The sequence below is a fragment of the Silurus meridionalis genome, chromosome 19 (assembly GCF_014805685.1).
Source record: "Silurus meridionalis isolate SWU-2019-XX chromosome 19, ASM1480568v1, whole genome shotgun sequence".
NCBI classification, from domain to species: Eukaryota; Metazoa; Chordata; class Actinopteri; order Siluriformes; family Siluridae; genus Silurus; species Silurus meridionalis.
This window is the reverse complement of record NC_060902.1, coordinates 5,003,651-5,031,001: the sequence shown is the minus strand read 5'-3', so window position 1 is coordinate 5,031,001 and position 27,351 is coordinate 5,003,651. Positions and strand designations below refer to the sequence as shown.

General features: G+C 35.8%; 1 protein-coding gene across 7 annotated transcripts in view; it reads left to right on the top strand.

Moving 5' to 3' along the window:
* Positions 1-27,351, top strand: part of dock3 (dedicator of cytokinesis 3) — a 228,867-nt gene that overhangs the window by 181,399 nt on the left and 20,117 nt on the right. For 4 of the 7 annotated variants that reach the window (XM_046875279.1, XM_046875281.1, XM_046875277.1 and 1 more), the window contains 21 exons: positions 711-882; positions 998-1,095; positions 1,181-1,264; positions 2,979-3,079; positions 3,563-3,644; positions 4,287-4,457; positions 9,360-9,552; positions 9,711-9,838; positions 10,060-10,206; positions 10,743-10,841; positions 12,321-12,415; positions 13,071-13,146; positions 15,156-15,256; positions 19,135-19,193; positions 20,078-20,226; positions 20,386-20,471; positions 22,744-22,770; positions 23,555-23,650; positions 24,814-24,874; positions 25,970-26,063; positions 26,320-26,468. In XM_046875279.1, the coding sequence (XP_046731235.1) occupies positions 711-882; positions 998-1,095; positions 1,181-1,264; positions 2,979-3,079; positions 3,563-3,644; positions 4,287-4,457; positions 9,360-9,552; positions 9,711-9,838; positions 10,060-10,206; positions 10,743-10,841; positions 12,321-12,415; positions 13,071-13,146; positions 15,156-15,256; positions 19,135-19,193; positions 20,078-20,226; positions 20,386-20,471; positions 22,744-22,770; positions 23,555-23,650; positions 24,814-24,874; positions 25,970-26,063; positions 26,320-26,468 (2,268 nt within the window). The remainder of the gene's footprint in view (positions 1-710; positions 883-997; positions 1,096-1,180; positions 1,265-2,978; positions 3,080-3,562; positions 3,645-4,286; positions 4,458-9,359; positions 9,553-9,710; positions 9,839-10,059; positions 10,207-10,742; positions 10,842-12,320; positions 12,416-13,070; positions 13,147-15,155; positions 15,257-19,134; positions 19,194-20,077; positions 20,227-20,385; positions 20,472-22,743; positions 22,771-23,554; positions 23,651-24,813; positions 24,875-25,969; positions 26,064-26,319; positions 26,469-27,351) is intronic. The other 3 variants (XM_046875282.1, XM_046875278.1, XM_046875280.1) reach the window with 2 other exon arrangements.

The following is a 27,351-nucleotide window of genomic DNA, read 5'->3' as shown; positions in this document are numbered from 1 at the left end:
AACGGTACTTGTCTGACTGCATTGTGCCAAGTGTAAAGTTTGGTGGAGGGGGTTAATGATGTGGGGTTGTTTTTCTGGAGTTGGGCTCGGCCCCTTAGTTACAGTGAAAGAACTCTTAATGCTTTAGCATACCAAAATATTTTGGACAGTTTCATACTCTCAACTTTGTGGGAACAGTTTGGGGACAGCCGGTTCTTGTTCCTACATGACTGTGGAACAGTGCACAAAGCAAGATCCATAAAGACATGGATGAGTAAGTTTGGTGTGAAAGAACTTGAATGGCCTGCACAGAGTCCTGACCTTAACCCAATAGAACACCTTTGGGATGAATTAGAGTGGAGACTGTGATCCAGGTCTTCTCATCCAACATCAGACCTCAGACCTGCATGTGAAGGCAGATGAACGATTCTTTTTGCCAATATATATATATTATATACACACATACAGACACGGACCAAAAACACAAAACACATAATGGAAACATCACAGGCTGTAACACCAGTATCAGTTTACACAGAATAACTGATTACATCCATTATGGCTGCATAGACATTTATCTTCTATGGTTTAATGACAGAGTGCCTCTTTTTTGAGGGGCTGCCAAATCTTTTCCTAAAAAAATTTCTGTTAAAATTAGTAAATTTTTCCTTTTCTCATTGAAAAAACAACAGATAAATGGATGTTTTATGCTTCCAAATTCATATTCGCAGTGTGACGAGAACACAACCTTCAGCAACCATGCTCTGTATCTGGGCCTACCATGCTGTAAGGACGACTTTAACGGCTGCCCCAACATTCCCTCCAGCCTCATCTTCCAGCGAAGCACCAAGGAAACCCTGTGGATCTCCACTCAGCTCTCCTCCACCAAGCTCACACAGAACGGTATGTTCCAACAACTTCTGAATAGCACACACTTTGGTTTGTCATCGATTGATAGACGACTTTATTTTTAGTTTTGTCACACAGTAATACTTTTATGTTCTTTTTTTTGGTGCAGTGGACCTGCTGGCTCTGCTGAAGTGGAAAGCTCAACCTGATCGCGTGATGGACATTCTGGGTCGACTGAGGCACGTTAGTGGAGAGGAAATAGTGAAAGTAAGCACATCAAATCCAAGCTGGAAAATATTAATGAGTGTAATGGTGTGAAATATTCATTCAAACCACGCTGCAATTTCTTCAGTTTCTTCAGGACATCCTGGATACACTGTTCTCCATTTTAGATGACAACACAGACAAATATGGTCCTTTGGTGTTTCAGTCGCTGGTAGGAAGCATTTATTTTCCACATTATGCCCATTTTGTAAGATGAATAATCAAACCATTTGAGCACAAAGTGAGCTTCACATCTGTATTCAGTCTGTGTTTGTGTGTATTCCAGGCCCTTGTATCACTGATCTCTTTCTCTAATACCCATGCTGCTGCTGGTGTGTGTTTGTGAGCGTGTGTGATGAATAGTAGGTCTCAGCTGGCAGGGAGCCAGCTGTTATTAGATCACAGCTGCCTGCATTGCCATCCCGTAGGGAGTCTTTAGCTTTTCAGGGCTCAACACAAAGAGTCAAGGAGTTTTGGCTATTACCTCCCTAATCACATCTGTCATACCTTTATAAAGAGGAAATCGTTTCACTGGGCTTCTCATGGAAATGTTTTCTAATGATTTTACCTGCATTGCCAAGCATGTAATTATATTTAATATCCATGTAGAGTGTTTGCTCCATCATACTTTTATAAAGTGGATGATTAAGGGTTGATGACTTCGAGGTGGTAAAGATATTAAATGTGAGTCTATTTAACTACATAATCTTTCAGTTGGTCTGCTTTTAGTGCTGCAGCTAAAAGAAATTGGTACGAAGGTTCAAAAAAGCATAGTTAGCTCCATGCCCAACCTTTTGAACTCATAATCTTTAGATCACGACTGTAATTGGTTCTGCTCTCTGGGTGGAAATAGTGACCTCTCCTTGTCAATCGGAGCAGCACTAGACGAATGTTTAGAAATAATAATAGCTGGTGATAATCCAAACTAAATTAATATTACCAATTATTCATTAAAAACAAGAGATGCATAAAAAATTATTAATGAATACATTTACTTATTTAAATCTTCAGAATGGAGCCGTGTAAATTATTATATTATGATTTTATTTGTCAGATCCACTACCATACACAGTGAAACATGCAGGAACATAATTGTATTGACTAAACCATGATAAAATTACAAATACAATAACATTTCTCAGTTGAATAAGTATGATTACTGTAAATCTCTCTGGATAAGGGCATCTGCCAAATGCCATAAATGTAAATGTAAAATTAAAGAGAAGATTTTTTTTAATCATACAAGAGAATAAACCTAAATAAAAAAGATTATACTGAAAGCAACATGAATATACCAACAACAAAAAATTAATAAATGAATAAATATAAAACATCCTAAATAAACCTTTTAAATGTGTAAAGATTTAAACAGCCACATTTAATTCATTTGCACTCATTAAATGTCATTTTAAAGCATTTTGTGAATGCAATGATTTCTGTCACGAGTGTAAATACTCAGTATGAAATATGATGATTGGATTACTTGATGTGGTGCTTGTCCAGGATGACCGGGTGATAGCAAGGCTGATGTTCTGACCTTTGAGATCACACTCAAACCAAGTTTCATTTCTTTACTTTATTTAAAGAATATATCATACACATGATAAGATGTGTCAATATTAGCTATTGATTCAGATTCAGCAATGGTGAAAACTAAAATTGTGTTGAGTTTTCAAAGCTTTGCAATGCTTAGCACGTTGTTAATTCCTTGTACTTTTCAAACTGACAGCCGGCACTTCACGCTGTCTGAAACGAGGTCAGGGGAGATCACGGCAGCACTGATGCATGACGGTCCTTTCAGACTGAATCAGAGCTTTGTGCTTGATCCTCACTACGTTTCAAACCTCGCTGAGCTGTGTTTGTGTTGGCTCTCTTTCTCTGACCAGGTATTCATCATCAATCTGCTCCGGGATAGCAAATACTACCACTTCCGCCCAGTGATGGACACTTACATCCAGAAACACTTTGCTGGAGCCCTAGCATATAAGTAAGCATGTTTACAGTTAGGGGCAAAAATGAGCTCTGTATAGAAATATATACTTATAATAATTGTCAATTCACTTAAATTCAGCCTACTGATCTGCTCCTTTAATTTGTATTTGTAATTCATGTGGAGAAATATGTATTGTGGTACAATACAAGTAGTACTAGTAGTAGTTAATTTGTATTTATATAGCAAATGAGTATTCTGTTTAATTATTTTCATTTCATTCAGAGCAGATTTGATTAAAGGTTTTCAAAGATTAAAAATTAAATAGCATTAGGAGAATGTTATATATATTGTGCTATTAGTGACTTATTAAAATATTAAAAAAGGGATAAAAAGACATGCTTTAATTAATATCCAGTATTTAACAAAAGTCAGTAGTTAAATAAAAAGTTTGGCACAGACTGTTCTGAAACTTTTGCTTCCTTAAAAAAATAAAAAAAACTTTTAGATGGCTAATATGTATGTGTGTTATACTTCCAGAGAGCTTATACGTTGCCTGAAATGGTATATGGACCGCTCAGCAGAGGTCGTCCGGCAGGACCACATTCAAGAAGCAATGAGGGTATGCTCATGTATCCACTCCAGTTTCAGAAATTGAAGCAATTAATCTTTTAAGTGATTTGTAATTTTTGGCACAGGACCGCTCAAGTTATTTTAATTAAGATCCCATAATTACCGCCTGTCAGATTATGTACTGTAGTTGGGTTGTTGAACATGTTGTCTTGCTCATCAGACACAACGCACTGGAATGCAAATAGAAGACAACTCATCGTATGGCAAACAGTTGTCACCCTGCTTGGCACTCATGAGATTGGAACTGCTTAATAGATGAACTGTATGTAATATTCATGAGGCCTGGTCAAGCTGTGATTCAATTCAGAGGGGATCCATGTGAATATTTCATGGATCACGCACACTTTTAAACAAGTCTGACTTCACAGCCACTGTCTGCCCTGCAGAGGAATTGTCCATCCAAGATATGATGTAAAGCATCCTGCTGGGATGCCTCCTGGCTTTTTTTCCTCATTTCAGTAAATATAATGTAGCTGGGATGCATTTCGATTTAGCCTGAGCCCATAGCAGTTTCTTTCACAAAAACTTAAGGACGTTTTTATAGTGTCAAAGATATTGGTGCTTACAATGTAAAATCTAAGAATGTTCTCTATGATTGTTTCAAGATGACTTTAAAACCCTTGACTTTCAGGCCCTGGAGTATTTGTTCAAGTTCATTGTCCAGTCACGGATCCTGTACTCTCGGGCTACTTGTGGTATGGAGGAGGAACAGTTTCGCACCAGCATCCAGGAGCTCTTCCAGTCCATTCGCTTTGTGCTGAGTTTGGACAGCCGCAGCTCAGAAACTCTCATTTTCACCCAGGTCAGAGAGCCCAACAACAAATATAGTCCCTGCTTTTAGTACATTTCCCCTACAAATACGTTGTAGATTGTGGGTATGTTGTAGATGTTTTTTACAGGTTTATTCAGATTTTTAAAAAATAGGAATTTTTAGAAGTTACATCATTTTCTTGATAGAACCTAGCACCGCATAGAACTTTTAGGTTGTATGTTATCCTCAGATCAAAACACAGGAAAAAAAAAGAAAAACACAGATTACTTAACATCCTGTAGGAACGTCATCTGTGATTTTCCTCAAATTGAAGTTTGTAAAGGTTTTATATGAGTGTTAGTAGTAGAAGTAATTAAATAGTTAGCAAAAACCTAAAACTATCCTATGAACCCTTAAATAGCTCTTTCATGAAATTGTGCATGTGCTATATGTACTATGTAATTAGTGTATATATATATGTGTGTGTGTGTGTGTGTGTGTGAGTGTGTGTATGTGTGTGCGCATTATGTAAACAGAAATTTGTCCATAAGAGTTCTGCATGCTTTCCGAATATCCAATTCCACATGTAGTCACCATTTGCTGTTATAATAACCTCCATTCTTCTGGGAAGATGTTCCACTAAATTCTAGACTTTGGATTGTGGTTGTTGAGATTTGTGCTCATTAAGCCACAAGGGCAGTGGTAAAGTCAGGTACTGATGTAACGTGAGGAAATCTGGGGTGCAGCCATTGTTCCAATTTATCCCAAAGGTGTTCAGTAGGGTTGAGGTCAGAGCTCCACTATAGCACTCAAGATGAATACAGAGATATATACAGTAGATTCAAATTTATTGTCATTGCATAGTACAGGTACACAGCATGGAAATGCAGTTTGGTATCTACCTGAAGTGCAAATAGCAGCATTGTGCAAACTGACAAGTGCAGATAAATATGTAAATATATCTACAGCAAATAAACATAAAGGCTATGGGCAGTGAAAATGTTCAGAAGTGTTTAGCAAGTATAGCAAATAAATACAATATAAATCATTGAAATCAAAAGCTTAAAAACTACTTGTTAATGAAGAAAACACGGTGTTAGGCATGAAGTAGTGCTGAGTGAAGCTGCTGTTAACCCAGAATCAAGGCTGATTTTTTCAGAGGCAGGTTTGTCTGGTCCACTGACAGATTGATATGTCTGCCTTGTTGTGCCCTCAAGACTAAACAGACAACCCCATGTTGTGTCTCTTCTATTTTAGTCTGCTTCATATTTACAGAGTCGAATCTGAACACCTTTTTTTTTTTTGTAATTCTTTTTTTTTTCAATTTACTTTTTCTTTTAAGATCAAATATACTGTATTATTATGTAACCATTTCTAAGGAAGGTAAATTACAGGCATTTGTTAGTGCTGAAAAATATATTGAATTGCTGTTTATAGAACGAATATAGTCAATATATAATTGTCTATTTTACATGTCAAAATTATAAAACAAAATAACTATCAATAGGGATAATAGCAAAGTGATTTCCTGACCTACAAAGCTGATTTATTTCCAATAACAACACATTTCAAAGGGTTTAATTTTTGTCATAGATGATAGCAAATATATTAAATAATTAAATACCTTTTTTGTTTTTATAGTTAAGTTCATTATAGTTATCATTTATGAAGGTATGAGACAAGTTAAAGGTATTAAGACATGTATCAAGTCTACTATGCTTTTTTTACCATGCACTGAACTACCATGCTTTAGTATATGACAGATATGTACAGATTTATATTTATATAGATGTGTCTATTTTGGTATGTTTGAAACCTTTAGCCAATGTATTTTGTTAATAATACTCATATATGGATGCATATTTAAGGTGACTAAAAACAAAGAAATTGTCCTTGCATTGGCTTAACATTCTAGTGAGTAGTGTTTTGTTGCTATATAGTGAGTAGTGTTTTGTTGCTATACCGTAATTTCCGGACTATTAAACGCACCCAAATATAAACCGCAGCCACTGAATTTTATAAAGATTTTAATTTTGAACATAAATACGCTGCACCTGTCTATAAGCCGCAGGTGTCTACACTGAAACTAATGAATTTTACACAGGCTTTAACGAAAGACGGTGTCTGTTACACGGCTTGTATCTAAACAGTAGTCTACCAAGAAAGTCATTGTTCACTGTCTTCCTCCTTCCTTTCACAACTATTTCTCTCGAGAGTTTTTCTTTTGACATCGTCGTGCATTTAAAAAACACCATCGGTGAAGCCTTCTCCCGATGCCGTGCAGCTCAGAACACAAGTGAAGTGCGTTTTTTCATGCCCGGTTGTTTTCAGCGACATCATCCATATTTATGATGTGGTGCGGCCCGATTCAGTGGGAGCGCATCTGATTTAATATAAAGAGTTTCATTGGTTCACCTGAACAATTTCATTGGTCTAATGTTATGGGGCTCAGTTTTTTTGGCTTGAAGTTTGTGAAACCGGGAAAAACCCAGGAAAAATCCAGAAATTAGCCGCTTCATTGTTTAAGCCGTGGGGTTCAAAACGTGGGAAAAAGGTAGCGGCTTATAGCCCGGAAAATACGGTAATTCATGCTGGGTTAGTGCAATATTGAGGCATGTTATGTATTTTATTTTAAAAGCAGTGGCAACAGGAGTGGCATTGAACACATGCTTGTATGTCTAAATTGTGCATGTTCACAAGATTCAAAAGCTACATTCAGTAGAGACTCCAGGAGACTGCAACACAAAACATTCCTTTTGTTATGTTTGAAGGAAATAGGAAAGGTTTAAAAAAAAGAAAAAAGTAAATTATTATGATAATTGGTTAGTGATCATATTCAGTAAAATTCTAGAACTTTCTATAAATATCATTTGAGACATGTTCATAGAAGGTTCTAGAAATATGTCATATGAGACACACTACTTTGTTTTCTTTTTCTTTGGTGGAGGCAGATAGACCTGAAACTTTGGCTTATATTAATTAGTGAAATGTGTGAGTGCAGCATGTCAGAATAGTAAAAGCATTTAAATAATTTCCTTTATCAATGCAAATTTGTGACATTTCAACACAGCGGTTTGTAACATTTTAAAACATCAGCTCACAGAATTTTCAAGTTTTATAACTTTTGTTCATGGTAAAACTTAAACTTGGGTTAGCAATGTTAGTCAGATACACTACTTATGAGCCAAAAAAGAGAGCCAATGGTACAAAACAAAGTTTAGTCATTAAATTAATCAAATATACACAACAGAATTAGAAACAGGTCACAACAAAACATTTGTCACATATGAAGAGAATACGAGGGAACTCATTTTCCCTCTAGTTGGCTAAATGTCAAGTTCAGAATACAGAAAACATTAATTTATATAATCAATGAATGAAACTAGACTTATTTTCAATCAAGTGGCATATCATAATGTGCCATAAACACAAGTTCTCATGTCATAAACATAAAAATTGGATATTTAACAGGGCTTTGGTATAAGATCCTTGAATTTAACTAGTGGCTTGGTTTCATTCTAGTCTACTGTGCTGTATATTGGTACAATAAGGTACTCTATAACAATGAATAGTCAAATTTTCTACAGCAAGACCAGACTTTTAGCACACAATTAAGAATTAATTCACATTTCAAATGATCTCCAGCTACCTATCCAACTTTACTCTTAGCATTATTTTTTGGTGGGTTTCTTGGTCATATCTTATTAACCATATCATATCATATCATATCATATCATATCATATCATATCATATCATATCTATCAATATATCAATATATATATATATATATCAAAGTTTTTTCATTATCATCTGGGTAACTATAACAATTTTCTGATCACAAGATTCCATTTCCACTTGAACAAATAATATTTTTTATTAGCATATTGTTTTTTATAAAAGTAGAATCTTCCTTCACTAACTACTAATCTCTACACAACTTTTTTGTTTGGCCCTTTGACTGTGACCCTCTATTCCTCCTTTGGCTCCTTTAACCCCTTGTTGAACAATTCAGGGCCCCCAGCTTCCACATGGACAAACCGTCCGAAATCAGGCCAGCTGTATGCAACTCTTGAGCTGTAGTGTTCCAAAGTCAGCTCTATTATCAGTAAGTACTTTGTGCCTCAATGTTTTGGCCCAGTTAAGCAAAACACACTGTCTTAAATCTTGATGCCACCATCCAGCATTTATCCTCTGAATCATCCTCCTCACCTCCCTCACCAACCTGACAAAAATCCCAACAACCAACTGAATTACCAACACTGACATCTTTCTTGCCCTTGAAACCTGTCTGGCTGAATTGATTGTGAATGTGTTTTCTTGAGTTAAATTTTCAGTTGATGTGGATAAAAAAAAAATCACTACCTACTGTACTTAAATCCTCACCCAACAGCCAAGAAGCCACCAACCTTTCAGCATCTCCTGAACTGTGACCTCAACCCCATCACAAACTAGACAACATATCAGAAAAAACACTGATTGACCAACACCAACAACATCTTTAACCCTGCACCTTTTAGAATTGCTTTGGTTTGGTGTTGATGTTCGTATTTGTTCCTGTTTCTTTGCTTTCTCTTTTTAAAAACCTCACAAATCATCTTATATCTGGTGTGGTTTATTCACCACCTGTATGTTTTTTTCTCCTTGCCACTATGATCTAATGGATCATTTCAGAGGTCTGTGTGCTGCTTTTTGATATGGTCTACGTTTTCTACAGATTTTTTGTATATTTGACAACATGACATTTAGACCAGAAACCAAAACCTATCAAATAATCCGTTTCTGTACTGTAAACTCAATACTCCAAAACATTTTTGTTTCGCAGATTGTTTTACCTCCAGCCTTCAGTCTGACTATACTTTTACAAATTGAGTATTCCAGAGAAGAGTAATGTGCTCAAGAGGGTCCAAACCAAAACACATTACCAAAGGTTTTTTTTGTCACTTGCTTTGCAGGCAGCCTTGCTTAATTCCTTCCCAGCCATCTTTGACGAGTTGCTGCAGATGTTCACAGTGCAGGAGGTGGCTGAGTTTGTGAGGGGAACATTGGGGAGCATGCCCAGTACAGTGCACATAGGCCAGTCGATGGATGTGGTAAAGCTACAGTCCATCGCTCGGACAGTTGATAGCAGGTTGTTCTCTTTTCCAGGTAGGACTTCAGTGATGTTTAAGATCATTTGTTCAATTGTGCATATCCTTTGATCATACATTTAAAAAATACATTTAGCCTTTGCTTGTTGGTGGATTAAAATGCTTACTTGGTACAAATGGCAAATGAATTATTTTTTTCTCGCGGTCCTACTGCAGAGTCAAGGAGGATTCTCTTACCTGTGGTCTTGCACCACATCCATCTCCATCTTCGGCAGCAAAAAGAACTACTTATCTGCTCAGGGATCTTGAGCAGCATCTTCTCCATCATCAAGGCCAGTTCGCTGGTAATATGCACAGAAGCATTTTTATTTAAAATGTGATCACACAAATATTGCATTGAGTTGGTGATATAGTATGACTGTTAGAAGATAAATGATCTTTTATTAATATAATTAGATTTTGCACAAAATGTAAAAGATCTTTTTACTTGGTAACACAAGCTGTTGTACAGATGCTCCTTTCTTGTACTATGTGTCCATGTTTTTGTGTTTCTTTGTCTCTGTAGGAGACTTCAGTGCAGGAAGAGGTAGAGATGGTGGTGGAGAGCTTGTTGGATGTTCTGTTGCAGACCCTGCTCACCATCATGAGCAAGTCGCAAGCTCAGGAGGCGGTAAGAGGCCAGCGCTGCCCACAGTGCACGGCCGAGATCACTGTTAGTAACTAACAAATCTGATTTTTCTACTTCCAATCATCGTTCCTTTAATTTCCCACCACAATCTTCTCACAACCATCAATGTACGTAGCTGAAACTATGTATTATCTCTTACTCAGCTTGCCTTCTCATCCTTTTTCTGTGTTTCATTTCCTTTCATCATTTTTATTACTATTATTTACATTTTAAAAACTAAATTTCTGTCAGCATTGGCATCTTTTGTTCTGTTAATAAAAAACTAGATTTGGTCAAACAAACCGAAAATATAAAAAGTGTAAGTATATTAAAAGTGTAAATAAATTATGCAAAATACTAGATTCCTAAAACATATAGTATATTTTATCCCCACATTTATTATTTCTGGTTTCTGTGTCTGTACATTTAGCATCTACTGTACATTCTCCTCTACCAAGCTCTCCCATGAGCTGCTCATCTTCTCACACTTTCGGTGTTTTGAACTGGTCATTTTAAAAGCCATTGAAAAAAGGTGATTGGCTCATGACTGCTTTAATAAAAAATTTTTTTTTAATTGGCAGGGTGAATACGTGTCGTGCCTGTTGTCCCTCCTGAGGCAGATGACAGACATCCACTTTCAGCACCTCCTGGACAACTTCCAGAGCAAAGAAGAGTTAAAGGTCAGTTGAAGAAAAAAAACAAAGAGCAGGTTTTCCCGAGAATATAATGAGCATGAAATCAATTGGGATATGAAATTAATTAACTACTTCCAGTATATACACTAACCAAACATTGAGATGACAGTTTATTTTGTACAGTAGTGTATCTACACTTTATGGCTGTATGTAGGTTTATTAGAACTGACTGTAGCTTGGATGTTAATGTGTCATTCTACCTCATCTACAGAGGGTTTAGATTTTGGGAAAATAGAAAGTAGTCTTTGGAAAGTAGAAATGTGCATCTTCATAACTGAGGTTGATGCAATTCACATCTTGATGCATAGCCAATGATACGATACATTACATTAAAGATACATATGAAGCAACTACCGATGTGATGGGATACGATTTAGCCTTATACTGATGCAGTGCGATCCGATTCCAATTTGATTTAACACGATGTGATTCAATGTGAAAAAATATGATGCAATGCAGTTTAATATGGTACAGATACAGTAGTTCGCTGTTTTTTCTTTGGTTCAGACAGACAGCAAATCATACATTTGCTTAAGTGTCTTTTGACGTCTAATGCATGGCCCTTTCACAAACAGGCCTTTGCAGTGCAAAAAAAGAAAAAAAAATATTTTCCTGTTCTGTCTTTAGGAAGTACAGCTCTACCTCTGCCATGTTAATCTATATTCTACATGATTTAGGACACACCTAAGTCACCGTAGCATTGTGATACGTCAAATATTCACATAGCAGCAGTGGTGCTGAGAATACGCGCTTGGATAACAGTTTAGAAATCAATCTTCACATCAAATATTGGTCACAAATGTTTGGTCACTTTCTAAATAATAAAGAATAGCACATCTACTAATAATTATATATCAATAAATAGTTTTTTTACTGATGCAAATATGTTACAAATGATGCATTGCGATAATGCCAACTTGTATCCGATGCACACTTTTTAAAATCAATGCATCACAGTGTTAACTTTTATGTCGATGTACCGATGCGACTCCATCCACTACCATCCGTAATGGAAAGTAAGGATTATAAACTATTCAAAAACCTTTGATGAACCTGTTTTGACACTTTTTTTTACACTGTTGATTTCTGTAAAGCTGCTTTGAGACAATGTCTGTTGTGAAAAGCGCTATACAAATAAACTTGACTTGACTTGACTTTTTGCCAATGAATTGCATGTTTGTTTGCTAACAAACAGAACTGTAGATGAATAAATGTGTCTATCTGCCTAATTATCAATTAAATCTGTCCTATAATATTTAATATTTTGATACCTTTTTACTACTTAATAAATTTCCACTTACTCGTGTGTAAGTGCTAAAAAAAATTACGGTTTTAAAGTTGTAGTGCCATAGTCACACTCAAACTGAAAACGAAGAATATGATGCAAATCATTAGTTCAAGCTCATTAGGCTTATTGTAATGTATTCACTTCTGTTTGCACTCTCCTTCTCTTTCCCTTTGCAGGAGTTCCTGCTGAAGATTTTCTGTGTTTTCCGCAACTTGATGAAGCTCAGCATTTTCCCCAGAGACTGGAATGTGATGCGGCTCCTGACCAGCAAGTGAGATGCAACCCTCCCTCCTTATTTTCACTCTCTCTCATTTTCCACCCTGTCTTTTACCCTGCATTCCCCGATTTTCTCATCTTGCACTGGCTAATGGCATGTGATGCATTGCGAACTTGCCTGGTCCTCAAAAAACTGGCATCATCATATTAAACAGGGTAGGTGGGAAAAAAATGGTATTTCTTTCTGAGCAAAAGCCAGAGCTTCGTCTATCGTCTTCGTTTATCAGAAGTATTTATTTCACTTTTTTTTTTTTCAGAACTAAACTAGGAATATATGATATTTAAAATGCATATGCTGTACTACACGTAAGCTACACGCTACGATATTTTCCTACCCGTGTTTTTTATTTATTTATTTATTTATTTTATTTTATAATTACAAGTATAATAGTTACAATTTAAACACTTCTCAGTATTACCATGCAAAAGATTTTACTAGGGTTTTTTCTCTTTTTTTCAAATTAGGCTTCCATTTATTTATTTTCCAGCCTAGTTCTTCAAACCTGCTCCGATCTCTGCACTTTTCCCTTGAAGCTAAATCACAGGGGGGAATGTTTTTTTATTTTCTTGTTGCAAGCCATCAGCCACAGCATGGGACTCGCCCAACTTCTCCTTTAATTGTTCCTTTTTCTTCTACCTGTCGTTTGCAGCATCATAGTGACCACAGTGCAGTATCTTTCTCCTGCTCTTCACAAGAACTTCACGGATGCTGACTTTGACTTTAAGGTGTGTGACTTTGATTAGTAAGGTGAACTTGAGCAGGACACAGCAGGCCAGGGATTACCCTCTACACATACAAACACACTCAGCAGTAGTGGCAGACTGTCCACCCTGCATTTGACAGATGGCTCCATGAGGCCGAGAGAGTTACACACAGCACAGGCTAAATGAACTGAATAATTTAGCAAGATTGTTTAACAGAGGAAAAACTGAACATCCAGAGAGGGCTGTGAAATGTAGAATTACGGTCTGTTGTTATAGTCTGAAAGTCAGTTCAAAATCAGTTTTAGAAATGGAAATTCCCGGCAATTTTGATTCTTAGTATATGGAATGGTGTTTGGCTTTGAATAGTGACCACACCACAAAAGTCATAATCACCTTTTATCCAATACTTTCAGTCTCAGGCTTGAAAGCTAATTACCTAACAGAAGTGATTAAAACATTGCCTTACATTCTGTTTTTTTTTTTTTTTTAAACAAACTGTTATATACAGTATTTTAAATCCATCAAATATTGGCCATGTAAATAAAGACCACTACCTGTGACGAAAACAAGCTAATATAATAGCAGCAACTAACAGACTAGCTGTCTTTGCTAATCTTAGTAATGTTCATGCTACTGTGTTTGACAGGTTTGATGGTGTTCATTAAATTACTTTTACAATGCAAATCAGGACTGAGGTACCAAAACCCAGTTACTATTATAAATATTGTTATAGTTTTCCAAAAATTAGCCAAGTATCTTGTGCAGCTAGCTTTATAAGCTCAGTAAGTCTAGTCATATTTAGCTATATACAAATACAGGTACTCAATTATATTTACAATGTATATTTCTCATTTAAAATAAGGGTAAACATGTGAAAATGGGCAGCATGAACATCTACTTTTTTGTTAACAATAAGTTTACAAGTTTACTGTGTGGAATGATGCATCTAGACTTACTATGGTTCAGTGGTTAAGGTTCTGGGTTACTGATCAGAAGGTTAAAGCCACTTGAACAAGGCCCTTAACCCTTTCTGCTCCAGGGGGGAACTCTATCATGGCACATCCTGCACTTTCTAACAAGCTGACATATGCAACATATGCATTTCACTGCTGTAATGTATACAGTTTGTGAAATAAAACCCACTCTCTTTGACAATATATAATATATATAATTAATTTTTATTTAAAGGTAAGGTGCTACTTTAATCTTCTACTACTACTTTGTTCTTTCTGGAAGCAGTCATGTTGATTTGACATCTCAGTATTGAAGGGCAAATCCTGAGTTCCCAGTATGAATTTCTGAGGGGATGTTTTTGTTGTGGTTGTTCTTGTTTTTGCCTATTCAGAGGTCAGAACCTACAAGTTAGGATCTTTATCTTATTAGTCATTTCATGGACTGTCATCTATTATTTTATGTCATGTCCACAGAGAACTTTATTATCCAGCAACCCACATGGCCTACAGACATGGCTGCCACAGACTGCAACTCCCAAAACACACACACATACACACTCACACTGATCCAGCTTCTAATGAGACACATCTGTTCTTAATTACACACACACACACACACACACACACACACACACACACACACGCCTCACTTGCAGACTATTTAAAGGACATTCATTCATAGAAACGCTGCAATAAAAAGGCTCTGTTTGTATTACTCTTAGTCCATAGCAGGCCTTAATATCGAATCTGCCTCTATGGTTTTGCATTTGTTTGGGAGCCTTTCAGGAAAATCTCCCAGACTGCAATTGCATCTGTCTGATCCTTCATTATATGACAATTTTATATGGACTAATTTAAGTTTGAGTTCAGACTGACATTTTAATCAGAGTCAGTAAAGAGAAGCCTATAGCAAAAACAGCTTGACCAACTTAAATTGCACAATATTTTTAAAGTGGACAGATATTTTGACATCTTTATCCACACTAGCAATTCTGAATTGCTTTTGTATTGTCATACAGATTGGTTGGCATTAGGTCCATCATGCATATTGATGATACAGATCTTTCTTCATTTTAGGTTTGGAACTCATACTTCAGTCTGGCAGTATTGTACATCAACCAGCCCAGCCTGCAGCTAGAGACCTTAAGCCCATCTAAGAGGAAGAAGATACTAGACAAGTAAGACTTAAGGCTTAATGTATGCTTTCTGTTTGCTGGATTCCAGGTCTCGTCAAATAGAAGAAAAAAAAATCTGTATGTCAGAAACTGCATAAAAACACCTGGAACTAGCCCAGAAGGTTATGATCTTGAAAAAGGGACACGAAAAAGCTGTAGCATGACTATATAATTGCTTAGTGTACATCATGGATACACTTTGCACCATTCCCTTTTGTCTTCGAGATAATTTACACTATTTTTACACCCTAATACAGTGTGGATTTGCTTTTCCCACAAAACTTTTGACCAAAAAAGGATGTTCCTGGCAAACTCTGAAGGAAAAAATGGATTGTCAAATGGGACTAAATGTGCTCTGTTTATTGTACTAAACGTTGGACAGTTGCCAGTAGGTAATTTTCTTGTTGTTTGTATGTTGGGTTTTTTTTTGTATTATAAAATCCAGATCCAGAAAACAGCATCATGCCTGTTAACTGGGCTTCTTTTGACAAAATGTGCAATAATATGCAACTATTGTAGGGACCATGGTGAATGAAACATCTATGGAAACTGCCTTGAATGCTGCTTTTGTCAAGTAGCTCTGGCAACACTTGTAAAATGTTATAAAAGCCAACATACTTTTGCTATCAGTTGACAATTTACCAAAAATAAGAATGTGATATAAATACAGTGGATTTTTACATTTTCTTATGTTGAAGCCTGATACTACATTCTTTCAAATGCTTTTTTTCCCTTTATTAATCCACAATCAGTACCCCATAATGAGAAACTGAAAACAGAATTCTAGAAATGTCTGTAAATGTATTAAAAAAGAAAAAAAGACCTTAAATATTAATGTACATTAATATTCAGACCTTTTACTCAGTACTTACATAAAGAAACTTTCCCAGCAATCAAAGCCTCGAATATTTTTTGGGTATGATGCAACAAGCTTTACACACTTGGATTAGGATATTTTTTGCTATTCTTTTTTTGCAAATTCTCTTAAGCTAGTTTGGATGGGGACCATCAGTGGACGACCATTTTCAGCTCTCTTAAGAGATGTTTAATTGGTTTCAAGTCAGGGCTATGGCTGGGCCATTTTAGGACAGAGTGCCACTCTTTGGCTGTGTGCTTTGGTTTGTTGTCATGTTGAAATGTGAACCTGAGGGTCCTGAATGCTGTGGAACAGTTTTTTTTATTGAGGATATCTTTGTACTTTACTTCATTCAGCTTTTTTACAATCCTGACCAGTCTTCCAGTACCTGTTGCAGAAAAACACCCGTACAGCATGATGCTGCCACCATTATGCTACACGTTTGGGATGGAGCCTGGTTTCCTCCAGACATAACATTCAATCTGGGTTTCATCAGTCCAGAGAATTCCTTGTTCTTAGTCACCTTTCTTACTAAAGCTCTTCTTCCCCAATTGCTCAGTTTGACTGGACGACCAGCTTTTGTAAGGATCCAAGTTGGGCAAACCATTTGAGAATTATGGAGAAGACTGTGCTCTTGGAAATATTCAGTGCAGCAGAAATTCTTTTGTAGTCTTCCCCAGATCTGGAGACATCCTTTAGTGAAGACATCACAAAAGGCTGAACCAGGAACTTGTTTGGTATATTAGAAATGACTCATTTTTATAAACATAAACATATTTAAAAAATCAAAGGTACAGAAACTTTTGGAATTATAGCTGTACATTTTAGTTTGTCTTAGCATTGGATAAATTAAGCCTAATGCAATCTTGTCTTCATTTGTCCTCAGTTGCACATGTAAAGAAAAAGAAAAAAAAAAAAAGAAAATGCTTAGCAACAAACATGTTTAAAAGTGCTAGAAAAACACTGATCACATCTGAAGACATCTAACGGCATGAGATCAACCTCTTATACTCACAGATTATCCATATCAATAATCAGTTCTGATTGAGCTGCCTGAAAGCTCAGACTGGGATCAAATCAGCCTAACGGTGCTGCAGAATTCACCCAGCCTAAATCTGCTGCACTGCCAGCTCATGTCCTACTTAAGCAGCTACCAAAAGCCTAATGTGTTCATTCAAAGCCTTTGGCATCACAGCAGTTAGATTTTTTCTAGTTAGAGAGTTTGGTAGCTCTTTCAGCATTAGCTCTGCAAACCAGCTTCAAATTTGTTGTTCTACTTAAATGACTCAAGAGACCCCACGGCTTTAAGACCTCGGCAAGATGTCATTGCGTATTTGCTGCCTTTCTGAACAACTCAGTAAAGAACTATCACTATAAATAAAGCACAGACATTTTCAACTGAGAAAAAGGGAAGAATTTGTGGAATGGTGGTGCCAGCTATACCACGTGCTCTGCATGCAAGAGTGACAAAAAAAAGTCACAGAACATGTACAAAGATGAGCAAGGACTGATACATGGGGTCAGTATTTAACAAATTCAACGGAACATGAGCTGTGGCTTGTCTTTAAGTTTGTGTTTGTGTACAGATATTTATCTCCATCAGCATGAATTTAGCAAAGATCATTTCATTTGTACTTTTTAAGCAGGCATACTGGTACGTTACAGGTACAATATAAGCATTTCATTTTGCGTTGCATTATTACATGTCATACAGCCCGGGTTTGGGGGGACAGATCACTTAATGTGTGTTTGCGATGCCTTCATGAAGATCAGTGATTAATGAGTGTGTGTCTGTATGGCTTAGTGCTTAACAGTGTGCCTGAAATTAAAGTACTTCTTTCCTTTTAAGTACATTTCTGTGCGTGATTAATTGCTTTTTCCTGGAGATTGAAGGAGAGAGAGAGAGAGAGAGAGAGAATATGAGCATGAGTGTGTTTTGGTTCTACTGAACATGATCAACCCTATGCTCATTAATCTACTGCATATGAAGGAGGTGAAGTTTAAGCTTTCATATTATATATATATATATATATATATATATATATATATATATATATATATATATATATATATATATATATATATATTATTATTATTACATTATGATCACTGACCGATGAACTGATTATTTCTTTATCATGGCACCTGTATGTGGGTGGGATATTTTAGGCAGCAAGTAAACATTTTGTCTTCAAAGTTAATGTGTTAGAAGCAGGAAAAATGGCCAAATGTGAGGATTTCAGCAAATTTTGACAAGGGCCAAATTACGATGGCTAGACGACTAAATCAGATCATTTCAAAAACTGCTGCTCTTGTGAGTTGTTCCTGGTCTGCAGTGGTCAGTATCTATCAAAAGTCCTCCAAAAAAGAAACAGCGGTGAACCGAGGCTCAGTGATGCATGTGGGGATCGAAGGCTGGCTTGTGTGGTCCCATCCAACAGACGAGCTCCTGTAGCTCAAACTGCTGAAGAAGTTAACGCTGTTAATTATCAACGGCTCAGAACTGTTTTGGCAGCAAAAGGGGGACCAACACAAAATTAGGCAGGGGGTCATATTGTTATGGGAGATCAGTGGCCATAAAGGTATGCCTGATCGTGTATGTGTAAACAGTTCTTACTGACAAGGCAAAATTTCTTACACTAAGTTGCTCTTACATGATAATTTTTTACACACACACACACACACAAGCAGACACATGTTGATTAATCAGAATCTAGAATTTAACGGTAGTTACATAATAGCCTTTAAAATGTATTGTGTATGTGCTTACCTTTATTCTTCTTTCATAACTGGTTTGTTTCTATAGGGACGATTCTCTTTTAATCTTTTTTTCTTTCGGCTTCTCCCATTAGGGGTCGCCACAGCGGACCATCCATATTCTTGATCTGCATATTCGATTTGCCCCCCTAGCACCATTTATCCAGGCTTGGGACCGAGTGCACTGGCTTGTGCAACCCTAGATTAAATCTAATTGTTAAAAATTCATATCTTTCCAAACATTGTTTTTTTACTTTTTCTTGCTTAGGTATGGTGACATGAGAGTCATGATGGCCTATGAGCTCTTCAGCATGTGGCAAAATCTAGGTGGGTGTCTTTTAATGTCCTGCCTCATTCTATCTCTCCCTAACTCTCTCGCCCCTATACGCATGTGTATGGTTCTATTCGGAAAAGCAATACTGACCTCTATAGATGAAAGGAAGAACATTTCAAGGCAGGTCTTCACAACTTCATAAATCATGTATTATTTACAGTTTCACGGTCTCCTCTGCTTGACTAGGCATTGAATCCAGATTCAGTTTTTTACAGTCGTCTTTACTAAGTGTCATTTTTTAAATGTGTTTTTCTAATTTAATGGTGGTCATGCTTGTAACAGATAAAAAGCGTTGTTTTATTGTAGTAGAAGGGCATTTAAATGCAGTTTGAACAAAAGAAAATAAAATGCTAATGTGACCGAACACAAGCAAAATGACACATGTACATATATAAACTTTCACCATGATAACATTGATATATTAGGCAGTAACTCTCAACTGCTTGATCATATAAATGAGATAACTGAATTGTTAGTCTGGATAAGGCCATCTACTAAAAGTGAATAAAATTGGAAATCTCATTACAATGGCATCTGTCAAGGGGTGCGATATATTGGACAAGTGAACAGGTGGGTGACAAGTGAAGATGAGGGTTATATTGTTATCGCTAGATGACTGGATGTCTCAAGGGAGTCAGAATGTTGGAGGATGAGTCTCCTAACGCAAGTTTATTTTGACGCCACTGCTAATTTAATTAATGCGCGATTAATGCGCAATTAGAACAGATAGAAAATGTGCTATTAAGTTGCGATTATTCACAAGTTAACTCATGACAATCATGAGATTAATTGCAATTGATTATTTAAATTGATTGACAGACCTAATATACAGTATACATAAAAGATTTACTTATTTATTTATCTTTCTTTTCTCCAGGTGAAAATAAAATCCACTTTATCCCAGGAATGATTGGACCATTCCTGGGCGTGACTCTGGTGCCTCAAAGTGAGGTCAGGAACATCATGATCCCCATCTTTCACGACATGATGGACTGGGAACAGCGCAAGAATGGCAACTTTAAACAGGTGAGGCCTCTATAGCAGCTTTGTGAAGTGAAGGGGTGAAAGGATCAAATGTAAGGATTGTCTACATGGATTTCTTTCCTTAAACTCTCTCCTGTGTGTGTGTGTGTGTGTGTGTGTGTGTGTGTGTGTGTGTGTGTGTGTGTGTGTGTGTGTGTTTAGGTGGAGGCAGAGCTTATTGACAAGCTGGACAGTCTGGTGTCTGAGGGTAAAGGAGACGAGAACTACAGAGAGCTTTTTGGTTTGCTGTGAGTTCAAACACATGACACAGAGATGCGGAGAATTATATTAGGGCTGGCCAAATTAATACGTTAAAGTGTTAACGCAAATTAATTGCAACGGCACGCATTTGTTTTATCATTTTTATAAAAAAATATAAATAAACAAATATATAAGAGACGAAATTAAAAGCTTCAATGAAACACACAATTATTCACGTTTTTCTTTCTTTACTCAGATATAAAAAATGTATAAACTCCACCAAAAATTATTTTGTTTAAAAAACTTTTGTTAATAAATATTTGATTTACTGATGCGCCAAGTCTTAAATTAAGCACAAAAATCCGCCTTGATGCACACTTCCGGCAATTAAAACCCTCCAGTCAATGTCATAATGAAAATTCATAGTGAAATTAATTTTGTGACAGTTCTATCGCAATAAATGATTAAAAAAATATATATTATTGTTTTATTTATTAATATATTTTTGTCAATTTGATACGCTCATTTTGATAAAAAAAAACAACAAACAAAAAAAAACATGCCTATACTTCATACAATAATCTCATCTAGCATTCCACAATTTATCATTTTTATGTAGTTATGTAGCCCTTCGGTAGTTATGTAGCACTTCAATATTTATGTAGCATTTCAGTAGTTATGTAGCATTTCAGTAATTTTGTAGCCCTTCAGTAATGTAGAATTTCAGTAGTTATGTAGCACTTCAGTAGTTATGTAGCACTTCAGTAGTTATGTAGCATTTCAGTAGTTATGTAGCCCTTCAGTAGCTATGTAGCCTTTCGGTAGTTATGTAGCCCTTCGGTAGTTATGTAGCCCTTCAGTAATGTAGAACTTTAGTAGTTATGTAGCCCTTCAGTAATATAGAACTTTAGTAGTTATGTAGCCCTTCAGTAATGTAGAACTTCAGTAGTTATGTAGCCCTTCAGTAATGTAGAACTTTAGTAGTTATGTAGCCCTTCAGTAATATAGCCCTTTAGTAACTATGTAGCCCTTCGGTAGTTATGTAGCCCTTCAGTAATGTAGAACTTCAGTAGTTATGTAGCCCTTCAGTAATATAGCCCTTCAGTAGCTATGTAGCCCTTCGGTAGTTATGTAGCCCTTCAGTAATGTAGCCCTTCAGTAATGTAGCACTTCAGTAGTTATGTAGCCCTTCGGTAGTTATGTAGCACTTCGGTAGTTATGTAGCTTTTCAGTAGTTATGTAGCCCTTCTGTAATGTAGAACTTCAGTAGTTATGTAACACTTCAGTAGTAATGTAGCCCTTCGGTAGTTATGTAGCTTTTCAGTAGTTATGTAGCCCTTTAATTTTTGTTCCTCTTACATTTCACATGCATTTCATGTAAAGTATTGTGGTTACATCAACTATGACATACACTAAACATACACCAAATCCTGAGTGCTTATCATTCCATTATGACACTATGTTTTCAATGACTTCAAATTAAGAGCTAAATATAATTTACACCACAAATAGTTAAAAAATTGATCCAGATGTCCTCCTTAATGTCTGTAGCAGGAATCGGTTCATGACCAACTCAGTCTTACAAATGTGTATACTGTGTGTATGCTGATTGTAGGAGCCATATTTACTTATTTAATTCTTGTTGATTTCTTTAAATATCATTTTTGTCATATTATTGTTAGTTATTTTTATGAGTTAATGGCTTCTATAAACATAAAAGAAATATCTTATAAAAGGATATACCACCGATGACACTAAGGGGGCACTGGTGTAAGAGCATGCAGTCTTTTGATATTGCAAATGGAACCTGTAAGCTGTATCTTTACTTCATTGAATATACTTTCTCAATCAGCCTCTGGATGTACAATATTTATGCATTTAAACACACGTCAGGACAAACAGACTGCATCAAAAAGTGGTGACTCTAACTGTGTTTCTACCTCGGCACTGATTGGTTGATAGAAGAAACAAACACAGTGATTTGGGTGTGTCTAATTGTAAGGCCATTTTCACCTCATGGAGGAGATATTGCTCATCTAAGAGGACTTTTGGGGTACATTAGGTTAAAAAAATGCGTAGTTTCTGTAGATCAAATTTTTGAATACAGATGTGTATAATTAATATTAAATCCTCACTTTGTGAACAGAACCCAATTCAGATTACTTTCCAATATAATGTTAACAATAATACTAATAATAATGCTAATATTATAGTTCTTTTGGTAAAGTGGGATGCTGGTGCTACATTCTAACATGTTTTGTGTAGCATTTCATTAAACTAACAGCCTTACTGTGTGTGCTTTGTGCTGCCGGACTGTAGTACTCAGCTTTTTGGGCCCTATCCCAGGTAAGAACACACTAACCACTTTAGTTTTATACAGGAACCGTAATAAGCCATGAAATGTGTGTTTTTTCTCATAATCGTAAAATATTTAAAAAACACAGCATAATTTTATCACAATGCAGTCTTGCTCGTTGTTAATGGGACTGTTGTTGTAGGATTGTTGGAGATCTTTGGTATGGCTTTCATTAATGTAGGAATAGTAGGTAAAAATTTTATTTGTAGAGATGTACTCCACATTAAATGCTGATTTGTGTTGTATTCAATAGCAGGGTTTTTAAAATGTCCTACAGTAAGGTACTTTGACTGTAAAAATAAATAAATCCATTCAGCATACCAGTGAAGATATAAGGCGCATGATTGAAACATGTGAAACAATATTTGTCCTTAAATTATAAGTTAACAATATTGGCTGGTAGTCGATCACGGTGTGTTGTGCCTCACTTTGCTCATCACTGACAGACACAGAGCTGTTTCAGCTTGAATGCATCCGTGATCAAAGTAAAAACCAATTTGCTCATCTGTGATTGCGGTAAGCAGTTGCTGCCTCCAGAGTAATTAAAACACGTTGTTCTTTCGAGTAAGCGGAAAAATTATTTCATGATCATTGGAAAATAACTTTTGTGTCGACACCATGAGAAAACAAGTTGTGATCATAAGAAGAAAATCCATCAAATAATCCAAACCATTTTATGTAACACACTGAGCTCATCTTTCAAACCAGCACCATGCTTTTCACCTTTGGTTGACATTCAGAAGCCTGACATTGCATTTTATTGTTGATGTCTAGTCTTTTGGAAAAGATCGAACAGGAGACGTGGCGTGAGACAGGCATTTCTTTCGTCACCTCGGTTACTCGCCTTATGGAGAGGCTACTGGATTACAGGTAGGGTTTATAGGGCAAATGCCATATTTGTTACTACAGTATATACCATAAGTATAACACTGGCAGGCAATTATAATTTAGGAATGGTTCAAAATGTTAAAACTGCAAGGTCATAATGTGTGTGTGTGTGTGTGTGTGTGTGTGCACAATTCTACTTCTCTGGTATTGAAAAAATTGTTAGTAAATGCTGCATTTACAAGTTTTAACTCAATGTTGACATTTGACAGAAAACTAATCACAAATTAAAATTGTATATAATATTATTTAATTTTTATATAAATAGTTATATATTATTTTATATTTATATAAAATATAATATTTAAATTTCCTTTGTTAATACAGTATATACCATAAGTAAAACACTTATTGTTTATATAAATAATAAGATATGCTAGTTCACTCAGTCACTGTTAGCTAGCTAGCACATTAGCTAGCTTCTATGCATCTGCTATGCATCTGCAACTCTGCCCTTACATTTTTTGCCTACATAAAAATATATTAGTGTGTTTGCTTTACATTTTGAAAATATGAATTTACAAGTCGTGTTTATGTGCTTAATATGCTTTAAAAAAAAAAACATGATCTAAAATAATTTGTTATTTTTAGCATGTTTAAAAGATGATACATATGACAATTTTTCTCTTCTCAGTTTAATTACTTTACAGACATTTAATTTGCAGTCAAGTGTAATTACAGTTTAATTTAATTTTTTCTTATGTATTTTTTTTTTTTTTAGTTTGAGTTTGTCTAGTACACCGCAAAGCTAACCTTAAGAACCTTTGTTTTCACTAGCTAGCTAAATTGTTGTGATTAGCTAGTTTGGGATTTCTGTATGTAATATCCAGTCGCCTCCCCAGAATGGTTGTATCCTGTTGTGATTTTCCCAGACATTTTAGAATTCTCTTTTAACATCTTATTTGCTAAATAAAATTGCTAAAATATGATTAGCAGGATTGATTAGATATTAGCTATCAAAATATAAGAATTTAACAATGTTTGGAGTCTGTTCTGTTTAGTCTTTGTTGTTGTCATCATATGTTTCCTTTTTTAATAGGCAGCAAGCTTTACAGTTATATATACAGACTCATACAGAGTTGCATGCTGTGCTGAATGTCATAAAAAAGTTGTAGATTTGTTTATTTACTCCTGGTTTCTGTGGGCAGAGATTGCATGAAGGGAGATGAGACGGAGAACAAGAAGATCGGCTGCACGGTCAACTTGCTAGTGAGTTGATATTTTGCCAATTAAAAACCATTAATTGAAGCTAAAAGTGATTTTTTTTCTGGAACTTTTAACATCGATTGTGTTTTGTTTATAAAGCTTGGGTGGCTTTCTTTACAACTATTCTTGTGTAAAGAGAGAGGGAGACTGTTTACATTCAAGTACCAGTATCAGTGAACAGTTGATAGCCTCAATAATGATGGAACTAGAATGAATGTGAACTTTCAGTGACACCCAGATTAGGATAGATTCTGTTTTTCCGTACTACTGCCAACAATGGTTTTGCTCATTAGGGATAAACTTTTAGGGACACATTTATGAATGTATCATTTATGATCATATTATATACAATTTTCACATTTATCAGAAATATTTAATTATTTCTATATATTAAATTATTTCTATTTATGTCAGTAAAGCTGCTTTGTGAAAATGTCCATTGTTGAAATATCGTGTGAAAAACTAAAAGTAATAAATAAAATCAAATTGGTATGTTTTGTCAAGCTTCACTGAGAGAACAGTTTTCCCTGCTTGGGTCTTGTTCCTGTATTCAGAATGGATATAAATTGTAAAATTTAATACATGGATGGTTTACAAAGGCAAATACCATGTGTCAAAACTATTTATAAGATAGACTATATGACCATCAATTTGTGGACACCTAATTACACTCAGATGTGATTTTTTTAAATAAAAACCATTCCAGATTTGATCAGTTAAAATTAGCCCCACTCCTCTGGGAAGGCTTTCCAGTAGTTTTAAAAGTATGTCTAGTAGGGATTTTGTGGGGATTCACTCACACTGTAAGTGCATACTAGTACAAGCATTTGGTAAGAAGGACTCGGGTGCAGTCAGTCTTCCAGTTTATCCTAAAGGTGTTCAGTGAGGTTGAGGTCAAAGCTCTGTGCAGGCAACTTGAGTTCTTCGACACTTGGCAAACAATATCTTTATGGAGTTTGCACTTTTTGCACAGGAGCTTTTTTGGAATAAGAATTTAATCATGTGGTTTGAAAGACTGTTTCCTGTACAGTATATGCAACAATGAACTGAATGTTTGGGTTTGGGACTCTTAGCTACTCAACTGTGTGTTATTCGCAGAACTTCTATAAGTCTGAGATCAACAAGGAGGAGATGTACATCCGCTACATTCACAAGCTGTGTGACATGCACCTGCAAGCTGAGAACTACACAGGTAAGAGAAACACACTCAGAAAATGGCACAATCAGACATCGCTTTGTTCATCTGGTTTTACTCCAGGCCTGACTTTTGAATAAATGAGCCAAAAAATTTAAATGAAATCATAGACAGTTTTGCCACACATGACTCTAAAGAGCAGCTTTTTAAAATATTTATATTCCAGAGATAATGTTGAGGTCTTTCTGTTCAGAGAGCGGAAAAAAAAACAATGTCTTCGTATCATGATTAATCTGATTGCGTTGCTTCACAGAGGCCGCATTCACTTTGCTCCTGTACTGGGAGCTGCTGCAGTGGGAGGATCGACCCCTGAGGGAGTTTCTGCACTACCCGGCTCAGAGCGAGTGGCATCGCAAAGAAGATCTCTGCCGCAAGGTCATCCATTATTTCAACAAAGGCAAGGTAGGGGACATATACACTCATCTACACACACATTTATGCATACGCAAAACATTTCTTGCAATATTTGACCTTGTCAGTACATCTGAAACTAACTCATTGTATGTTAATAGATTCTGACGAATTCTAATCATATGGTTTAGGGTAGAAGTATGAACAAAATGAATATTTTACACCAGTGGAAATGCTTAAACAGAATTTCAAGAGCGAGGCCGGAATAGAGAATAAGCTATGCCGACTTATCACGCAATAATAAACAACCCAAAAGTGCTTTTTACTCCTAATTAAAATAGCTTATAAACCAATCGAAATATAAATCTGGATCGACAGTCCATCCCTCCTTTCCCATCTCCCCCCAGTAACCTCTCAGCGCTCTCAGTGTTCTCCTCGTCATAGATTTGCCTGCTTAATAAAATAGAATGAATTGGATTTTAGTCATGACAAACAGAAATAAAAACAAATTTAAAACCATTAATGTGAAATCAAATCTATTAATGTAATATTTCACTATAATGTACATAGCCAGTATATAGTAAACATTAGTTAACTACAGTTAAATGCTTACAATAAACCTGCTTATACACATTAGATGTAATTTTAATGGCAATGTTCATTAGACAAGTGATTCAGAATTTTCTCGGTTGCTTTGGAGCGTTTCTCATATCAGAATTGAAATTTTCAAAACTACTTTTAATTGCGAATGCCTCTGCGCATTCATTTAATTGATTGTGTACAATTGTCTGTTTCTTACAATTTTTTGTTTTTTTTGTCATGTTGATCAAAGTATATTATATTATATTATACTGGTTCTCACCTGAATAGTCTTAACCCTTAAAACATCGAGGCATTGCACTCATAATTTAGTGCACTCATTATAAAGTTTATA